The following is an 8838-nucleotide window of genomic DNA, read 5'->3' as shown; positions in this document are numbered from 1 at the left end:
CCCCCCCAGGTCCCCCCCCCCCCCCCCCCACCTGCCCGCCTGCCTCTGGCTGGTACAGGGATCTGAACCCTTGACCTAGTGTTATGACACCACACTCTAACCAACTTCACTCTTACTAAGCCACCAGTCCTATTAAGGGGGCTGCAGCATGCTGACCCTCTGCAATCCTAGTTATCTCCCAAAGGCCCCACCTCCAAATACCATCAGCACATAAATTTGGGGATTAAGTTTCCACCACATGAAATTTGGAGGACACATTCAAACATTGGAGTATGGTAATTCTATTTTTAGTCTTTTGAGAAATCTCCATACTATTGTTCAAAATGGCTGTACTAATTTACAATACCACTGACAGTGGATAAGGGTTCTCTTTTCTCCACATCTTCATCAACATGTATCTTTCATCTTCTTGATAACAGGTATGAGGCGATATCTCATTGTGTTTTTAATTTACATTTATCTGATAATGGGAGATGTTGTTATATATCCATTGGCCATTTGTATATCTTATTTGAAAAATGTCTATTCAAGTCCGTTCCCCATTTTTTATTTTATTTTTTGGCAGCTGGCCGGCTTGGGAATCTGAACCCTTAACCTTGGTGTTAACCAGCCAGCCCACCTTATATATTTTGGATATTACCTCCTTTTCTGATGTATGATTAGCAAATATTTTCTCCCAATCTGTGGGTTCTCAGCCAAGATATGGAAACAACATGTGTCCATCAATGGATGAATGGATTAAAAATGTAGTGTATACAAAAATGGAATACCATTTAGTGTCAAAAAAGCCAGGAAATTCTGTCATTTGTGATGACATGGATGAACCAAGAGGACATTGTTAAGTGAAGTAAGCCAGGCACAGAGAGACAAATCCCATATGATCCCATTTATGTGTGGACTCTACAACAAGCTCGGACAAGTGGAGAGTGGAGCAACGGTTAGCAGAGGGGAGGAGAGAGGACAGTGGTCGACGCATAGTTTCAGCTGGGCAGGAGGAATCGGTTCTGTGGTTCTACCGCACAGCGAGGTGACTAGTTAATAATAATGTATCGTATATTTCAATATAGCTAAAAGAGAGGATTGCAAATGTCCTCACCACAAAGAAATGATAATCAGAGGTGATGGATAATGTTAATTATTCTGATTTTATCATTCCACAATGTATGTGTATAAAAATATCACTTTGTACTCCACATATACAACGATTATTTGTCAATTAAAGTAAAACTTAAAAAATAGTGAAAGAAGAGATCGATACATCTTATGACGGGGGAAACTCTCCCTCAGAGAAGAAGTCACTTCCCCAAGCCACCCCAGATGCCAGGGCCAGAGCCAGGGCTGGGCCCCAGGATCCCACCCACCTAGTGCCTTCTGCTTGACTGTGGGGGTCTCTGGGCCCCATGGTGACCAATGCTGGATCCTGGGCTGTCACTTCCCCCACACATCGGGGATATTGGTCTCCCTCATGGAAGGAGGTAAAGCACATTGATGGCAGTTAGGTGGCAGGGTTGAAGTCCCAGCACTACTGATGTGACACTCCCCCTGCCCCCATCCCTAGCGGGGTGATGTCTGCATTTCCAAGGTGGGCCTGGCACCAAGAGGCACTGGGTCTAGAGTTTCACTGGAGTTCAAGTCCTGATTTCTGCCATTCCACCTGCTGGCTCTGTGATCACGGTACAGCACCTCACCCTTGAGCCCGTGTCATCTCTGGAACACAGGAACAGGCAGCCCAACTTGGGCTGTGGTGAGGGCTGGGCGCCACCAGGGGTGCAGGCGCGGGCTCTGTAGGGCTCAATGAAGGCAGCGGTTTTTCATTCACTCGCCAAATACTGAGGACCGGCCAGCTGCCCATGGGAGAGCGCCGACCCGGAGCACAGCTGTCCAGGTAGAGCCGCAGGGAGTCCAGGGTGGCCCTGGCCTGCTCCCGCCAAATACTGAGGACCGGCCAGCTGCCCATGGGAGAGCGCTGACCCGGAGCACAGCTGTCCAGGTAGAGCCGCAGGGAGTCCAGGGTGGCCCTGGCCTGCTCCGGGATAAGGAAGAAAGCAGAGCCGATGCAAAAGGGCGGTGGTGTTTTATTCAACAATCTCGTTATAAAGACACTCAGAATGTAGGCAGCAGTGGAATTTAGGAAACAGCCCCTGCCTGGCTTCCGCGTGAGCACCCCTCTCACCAGCCCTGCCAGGGCACTCGGCCTGTGGGGGGACATCTGTGGCCCAGGCAGGGCTCTGCATGGGAGCCGTGGCCTAAGGACGGACACTGGGCTTGGATGACGCTGTCCACACTGAGCCTCCTCCCAATTTTAAACATGCTCAGGTGGGATCTTCCTATCAGGTGTCCTCCCTGCCCCGCTGCTGAGGTCCTCAATGGGACAAACCTGTCCTGGAAACTTCCTCCACCTGGCTGGCCTGGAAGGCAGGAATGGGGGTGATGACTTGAGGGATGGGCCACTCAGAAATGATCAGGGAACAACTTTCCCCAGCCGTCCTGGGAGGGCTGACCCGGGCTGATGAGATTCCCAAGGAAACTGCCACAGCTCCAGGGTCCCCAAGTGGGAAATTAGGCTAAAAGAAGTGATGCTGTGGTGGCATCCAGAGGGGAGCCCTGGGTTTCATTCCTGAGAAACTAGGGCCCAGGGAGGGCACCCCCTGGAGGCTCAGGCATGCTCCATGGGGCCAGGGCCGCCGGCGTGGGAGTGGGCAGGGGCTGCAGCCTGCAGGGGCCCAGCACTGGGCTCCGGGGACGCCAGCAGAGGGGCCGAGAGGCCATCCGCAGAGTCTGTGTCGAGGTCCAGCCTCCAGTAAGCTTCGCACAGAGGCAGGTCATTAGCTTCGCAAAGACTCGAGCTTTTCCACCACCAGAAACCCCAGGGAGAGACAGGAGCAGGCAGAGAGGAAAGCCAGGAGCGGGGAGCAAGACAGAAGCAGGGTAAGAAAACATAGAGCACACCGCAGCCCCGCCTTGCTCTTCCTCTGCTCCGTGCTGGCCCCTCCATCAAGCAGGCTGAGGGAGGGGCCCGTGGGGGCCGCCCTTGCACCCTTAAAGGAGGAAGCCATCCTGGACCAGCCACCAACAGGCTGTGTGGCCTCGGCAGGCCCTTCCCACCTACTGTCCAGGTGTCCTTCCTGCCCGACTTCCACGTGGGTCTGCCCTAGCCTCCGCCGGGCTAGGCCCCCAGCCTGGCTCCAGTTGCCCTCTTGCAGAAGCTGCCAGCCAGGTCTCTAACCCTCACCAGCTGCGGGAACCAGCATCCAGAACTCGCTAGTCTGACACTCACTACTCTTCCCGAGGAGCTCCCCAAGGGCAGAGCCCCCCCTTATTTCTGGGTCTCTCTGTGCCTGGGATTTGCCAGAACAGGGTGACAGTTAGGAACATAGGCTCTGGCGTCCCCCTACACACCTGCACCAGCCGTGTGACTTCAAGCAGGTCCCTTGGCTCCTGGAATTCAATTTCCCCATCTCTACCACAGGGAAACCTGGAGGCAAGGGTGCAGGTGAAGCTTGGTGCCCGGCACTCATGACAGTGTGGTGGTGGTGACTCCGGGACATGGACCTGTCCCCACAGCCATCTACCGTGCAAACAGTGGCCCTGGCCATCTGCTGAGGCCCACCCTGCCTCTGGCCCCCTCCCTTGCTCCTGCTCTCAGCGTTCAGGCCCAGAACCATGCTGGGCAGAGAGGAATCCCAAGGAGAAGAGGGGGAGGCAGAGCCAGAAAGAGCAGATGCTGAGCGGACAGCAGGCGGGCAGGCCCAGGGGCAGTGGGTGGCTCGTGTGCAGGGAGGGCTGAGTGGCTGGTGGCTCAGGCTAGGGACCACCTGCATGTAGGAATGAGTGGGGAGGGGCTGCAAAAGCCACAGGCCCATCTCACTTGCGCCCTGGCCACTAGCAGGTGTTTACAGGTCAGGGAGCTGCGTTGCAGGGTGGGCTGGCCTCGCTCCTGAGGCACCTGGGCATGGCCGTGGGAGGGACACTAGGCCAGCTCGGAAGCTCCTCTGGATGAAGCACACTGACCAGGCAAGGACAAAGCAAGCCTGGTGCTCAGCTTCCCTGGTTCCTGCCACAGCTATGCTGTGGGACTTCAGGCAGGACCGTCCTCTCTCTGGCCCTCGACCTTTCAAGGCAGAGCTGAATTTCTGTCCCAAGACTGCTCAGTCCAGTGGCCCCTGGGAGCAGCAGCTGCCTCAAGGGGACAAATATGGGGATGTGAAGCCACATCCCTGGAAGGGTCTGAAACACCCCAGGACCCCTCGCTGCCTCCCTGATGTACAGGAGACACTGCCACATGCCCATTGAGCTGGTGAGTCTCAGGGACCAAAGATGGCCCAGAATCCTCTGGAAACTCTAGAACCATTCCAGCTGAGTAGTGACACTGAGTCAGGGCAGGGAGACCAAGCCCCGGACCAGAACAATGTGGCTCCTCAGTGTGGCCTCCTTGGGACAAACAGGAGCACTTTAAATCTACCACCAGGAGGAAAGGGGGTTTGTCTGGGAGTGGGCACGGGGTAGGAATGTGTTTTTGTTTTTGCTTTGAGTTTGCTGGACTCAATCTTGATTTCACAAGCTAATGGGGGGGTGAGGAGACCAGGAAGCAAGGCCTCTCTGTCTCCAGCCTCAGTTTCTCCTTATGTAAATTACACTGGACTCTGACTTCTCAGGGCCCCTCCAGCTCGAACAGTCTCAGGTTTCGGGACTCTTAAGTGGCCCCAGGTCCCAAGTACCTCGGGCCGGCTTTCCCGGCCACTCTCTGCTTGCGCCTTTTCCTCCTCCCTCCCAGGCCTGCCCTCGCCTGCACGCTGTGGGGTTTTGGTGACATCCACATGGAACTGCACCTCTGGGCTAGTACTGGTGTCCTGGACATGGGCCTGGGTGGCTGAGAGGAGCCAGCCCAGCTGGGCTGGGGGCTGAGAAGTCTAAAAACGGACTCAGCGGCTAAGAGGAGCAGCACAGGCCCAGAAAGCGCTGTGCCGTGAGGTCGGCCCTCAGGAGGAGGCGGACTGCCTCGGCCCCCTTCTCCAGCCTCAGACTCCCCGACTGGCGGAAGTCCTGTGATTTTCATCAGGCTGCACTGTGGGCAAGGCCCGGGGCCCCGGCACATGTCTGTGAACTGTGTCTGTCGATCAAGTGCTCTGGCCAGGAGCTCTGCTCTGAAACCCGGGCACCGGCTCTGCTGCCACAACCACAGAGGGTTTGGAAAAACAGAAGGCCCTTCGGGGTCGGGCTGGGCCATGTCTGCTGGGCAGGCCCAGGTAGGCAGGCTCCCGCTCTGCAGGGGAGTCCGGCCCTATTTGTACCTGGACGAGTAATACTCCTCCTCCAGCTCATAGAGGTCGATGGAGATCTCATCCCGCAGGGTGACAAGCTTCCGGTCACACTCCTCCTGCAGCGCTCGCAGCTGCTGGTTGCGCTGGTCAATGGCCTCATTCACTGACGGGAAGTCATTGAGGATCAGAAACTGCTTGAGGTCGGACACGAGCTTCATCAGGGACTCACCAGCTCGAACCTGAGGCCATCAGAACCAGGACAGCAGGGGGTGAGGGGGGACAGCGGCCCTGCCTTTGTGTGGCTGATGCTGGGCAAGCAGTGGCCCCTCTGGGAGCCTCAGCTTCCTCATCTGCAAAAGGGGACTACAGCATTGGCCTTCACAGGGCCATTCTGAGAATTAAGTGAGAAAAGCAGAATGTGGGTTAGGGGCGGGCAGGATCCCAGCCTGCTTCCTGAGCCCTCCCCTCCCCTTGGCCTCTGGTTTCTACCCCGTAGGGCTGATCCCAATTACACAGGTCGCAGGCATCCTGATCATTTGCAGCTCAAACCCAACAGGTAAAGCCCCATCCCATTCAGCCTCCTGCCCCGCTCTTCCCCTCGGGCAGCACAGCTACTCGTTGGGCAAGATTCGTTTTTCTGTTTGTTTGTTTAGGGTTTTCTTTCTCTTTTTGTGGGGAGGGGCGGCTGGCCAGCAGAAGGGGGATCTGAACCCGTGACCTTGGTGCTGTAAGGCTGCGCTCTAACCAACTGAGCTAACTGGCCGACCCTCCTGTGGGACCTCTTTCTGTGTTATCTGTGGGTACATACCGGCGGAGATACCCGCTTGCTGTGTCTGCCCTGGGACACTGGAAGGGATCACACTGCACATACGGTTTCATTTGACAATTCGCCTTTTCACTCACAACAAACCTCAGGGGATTTTCATGTCGGCAGGAAGGGCTGCCCTCTCCTGACCACTGCACAGCTACAGGATAAAAGCGGCTGGCCATCTGCCCAGCCCTCCTGCAAGTGCACCTCCTGGGGACAGTCTCCTGAGAAGCGATCTGCCCTCCATCCCATTCTCGAAAATTGCCGAGGGCTGAAACCAAAGCATCTCTGGGTTTTTCTCCTGCTGTTTGTCTGGGGGGGAAGGGAGGCACACGGCAACAGAGCGACCCACACTCCACCCAGGAAGCCCTCGGGGACTGGATGCTCCTGGAGCACGGGCCATGCCCTCTACCCTGGCTACTCACAATGTTGGCGGCTCGCACGTGCATCTCGTAATTGTCCTGTTCTCCCTGAGTAGCCCGTGACACCTGCGTCTCATCCTCAATCTGGGGGGCAAACAAGAAAGCAAACAATTGGCCTGGCTGACAAGTCAGGGAGTCCCTGCCCCTGGCCCAGCATCCCGTCCACCTGGCCTTCTGCCAACCCGTGCTCTGTTAACAGGCCTCTGGCAGAGTGTACCCCTGCTCTCCCGTTGTTCTGTTCTCCGGTAGACAACAGGTGGCTTCCTCAGGACACTGATGCCTATCTACGCTGATGGTGGCGCCAAGTGCAGGGACAGGGTCTTATCTTGGTCCAGTCTTTTTTGGGGTGTGGAACCCTGTTTGTAGGGACTGGTGTTACTTGCTTGGGCACTTGGTAAACTGCCAAATGGAGGAGTAAAGGGACGATGTATTTTTTTAAGCCACCACTTCCTGATCACTTCCTGCGTGCGAGGTACCACGTTAAGCACTTGACCATCATCTCACAAGATTCTCACAGAAGCCTGGACCTCCATCCTACTTTACAGGTGGGCAGACTTGAGGCTGGGACAGACCAGACAGTGCACTGGGGAGTCTCGGATGGTAAGTGGAGGAGCCTATCAACCTGGACAGAGATGTGAAGGTATGGGCTGGGGTGGGTGTCAGGATACCTTGAATGATTAAGAGTCAGATTTCCTGGGTTCAAATCTTGGCTCTGCCAGTTAGCTGAGTCACCTTGGGGAAGTTACTGAGTCCTGTGGGCCTCGGTTTCCTTCTCTGATACCTACCTCAGAGAGTTCTTGCAAAGATGGAGAGGGCAAGACCCCAACAGCCCTCACAACACGCCCGACACACAGTGAGCGCTAAATAAACGCTGGCTTCCATCAAGTCTGCAGCGGTCGGCGGGCTTGCCTGACCTTGACCCAGATGCTGACCTCTCTAGCTACCTGGAGGGGCCTTCCCCAGCTTCCCCCTGTTCCTCACTCACCACAGCTGTGAGGTTTGGGCCACCCACTCGGTGCCAGGCCCCAAGCTAAGCACTTTACGCAGATGAACTCGTCAGTCATCATAAGGATCCTACGATGCAGGGGAAACTGAGGCACCGAGATGTGAAGTCTCCACCCAAACCCATGCTAGTCAGTGCTGGACTTGGAGCCATGGCAATTTGGCCAGAGTCCCCTACTCTGCTTTACCAACATTTGCAATTATTTGTTGTATTAACTTCTCTATTGAACTGTTTGTTATTGTCAATATCCCCGCCCCCCCCCGCCCCCAAATGCTTCTTCCATGGGAACGAGGGCCTTGTCTGTCCTGTTCCCTGCTGTCTCCAAGCAGACCCCCCCCCCGCCCCCAAATGCTTCTTCCATGGGAACGAGGGCCTTGTCTGTCCTGTTCCCTGCTGTCTCCAAGCAGACCCCCCCCCCGCCCCCAAATGCTTCTTCCATGGGAACGAGGGCCTTGTCTGTCCTGTTCCCTGCTGTCTCCAAGCAGACCCCCCCCCGCTCCCCCCCCCGTGGTTGACACTTTTAACCGGAGCCGCTCAGTCGCCGTCCTCTCTGGACCTGCTCCTTTCCCGTGCTCAGGACGCGGGGGCAGCGGGCAGGCCCCACGCCCCACCCACCTTGGCGGTCTTGATGATCTCGGTGAAGTTGTCCATGATGGACTTGACGTCGTCCTTGAGCCGCTTGTTGTAGGACTGCAGCAGCGTCTCCTTGCTCTGCGGCAGGGCTCTCTGCTGGGCCATGCCTGGGACCGGGACAGGAGGACAGACCCCTGCGTGTGGGCGGAGCCGACGCGGCCGCGCTCCCTGCCCCGCCTCAGCACGACACGCCGACTTCTGGAGACCCCTTTCCACCCAACGAGCTCGCTCAGTGGCGGGGCCTGCAGGGCTCCCGGGCTTCGCCCCGGCCCCTCGCCCCCCCGGGCAGCCCCCCAGCCGAACCCGCGCTGCCCGCACGGCCCCCGCGAGCTGCCGCCCCGCGCCCTGAGCCCCTGTCCAGCCCCGCGGCCGAGCGAGGTCCTGGCGTTTGAGTTCCCGGCGTCCTGTCGCTTTAAGTCCGAGATCCCGCGCCGGCGCCAACTCTCGCGATCTCCGCGGCCGCGTACATATTACCCACAATCCTCATTCCTTTCTCTCGCCTCCAGCGATCCAAGATGGTGAGTGGTTCTGTCTCCCGCGGTGTTGGAGCCGGGGCCGAGCTCCATCCGCCGCCATCCGCCCCCGGCCGCGGCTGCACCTGTCCACCCGGCTCCGCCCGGCGCTAGCACAGTTCTGCCGGCCCGGCCCGGCGGCACTGGGCCGGAGAAGGATGCGCGGTGGGCGGGAGCGGGGCGCACCGGACCTCGTATA

General features: G+C 57.3%; 3 protein-coding genes across 3 annotated transcripts in view; 1 reads left to right on the top strand and 2 right to left on the bottom strand.

Moving 5' to 3' along the window:
• SURF6 (surfeit 6) overlaps window positions 1-2209 on the bottom strand; it is a 9525-nt gene extending 7316 nt beyond the window's left edge. Inside the window, exons 1-2 of the mRNA XM_008580683.1 lie at window positions 2174-2209; window positions 1867-2023 (exon numbers count right to left, since the gene is read on the bottom strand). Of these exons, the coding sequence (XP_008578905.1) occupies window positions 1867-2023; window positions 2174-2209 (193 nt within the window). The remainder of the gene's footprint in view (window positions 1-1866; window positions 2024-2173) is intronic.
• Window positions 2052-8232, bottom strand: MED22 (mediator complex subunit 22). Its single transcript, XM_008580676.1, has 4 exons — window positions 8110-8232; window positions 6495-6575; window positions 5292-5500; window positions 2052-2846 (listed from the first exon to the last, which is right to left on the bottom strand). Exons 1-4 carry the CDS (start codon window positions 8230-8232, stop codon window positions 2657-2659), a joined length of 603 nt encoding a protein of 200 aa, XP_008578898.1. The 3' UTR covers window positions 2052-2656.
• A 330-nt stretch (window positions 8233-8562) lies between these two features.
• Window positions 8563-8838, top strand: part of RPL7A (ribosomal protein L7a) — a 3330-nt gene continuing 3054 nt past the window's right edge. The window contains exon 1 of the mRNA XM_008580675.1: window positions 8563-8645. Within this exon, the coding sequence (XP_008578897.1) occupies window positions 8643-8645 (3 nt within the window). The 5' untranslated portion in view covers window positions 8563-8642. The remainder of the gene's footprint in view (window positions 8646-8838) is intronic.

Source organism: Galeopterus variegatus, unplaced genomic scaffold, assembly GCF_000696425.1.
Source record: "Galeopterus variegatus unplaced genomic scaffold, G_variegatus-3.0.2 Scaffold2145, whole genome shotgun sequence".
NCBI lineage: Eukaryota > Metazoa > Chordata > Mammalia > Dermoptera > Cynocephalidae > Galeopterus > Galeopterus variegatus.
Note: the sequence above shows the minus strand (reverse complement) of the source record. Positions and strands in the feature narration are given on the sequence as shown.

Excerpts from the sequence above, each read along its gene's own strand:
- MED22 (XM_008580676.1), bottom strand. The coding sequence starts at position 8,232 with ATGGCCCAGCAGAGAGCCCTGCCGCAGAGCAAGGAGACGCTGCTGCAG. Across the intron at positions 5,501-6,494 it reads ACGTGCGAGCCGCCAACATT|GTTCGAGCTGGTGAGTCCCT; the intron begins GTGAGTAGCCAG and ends TGATGGCCTCAG. Across the intron at positions 2,847-5,291 it reads GAGGAGTATTACTCGTCCAG|CTCGAGTCTTTGCGAAGCTA; the intron begins GTACAAATAGGG and ends GTGGTGGAAAAG.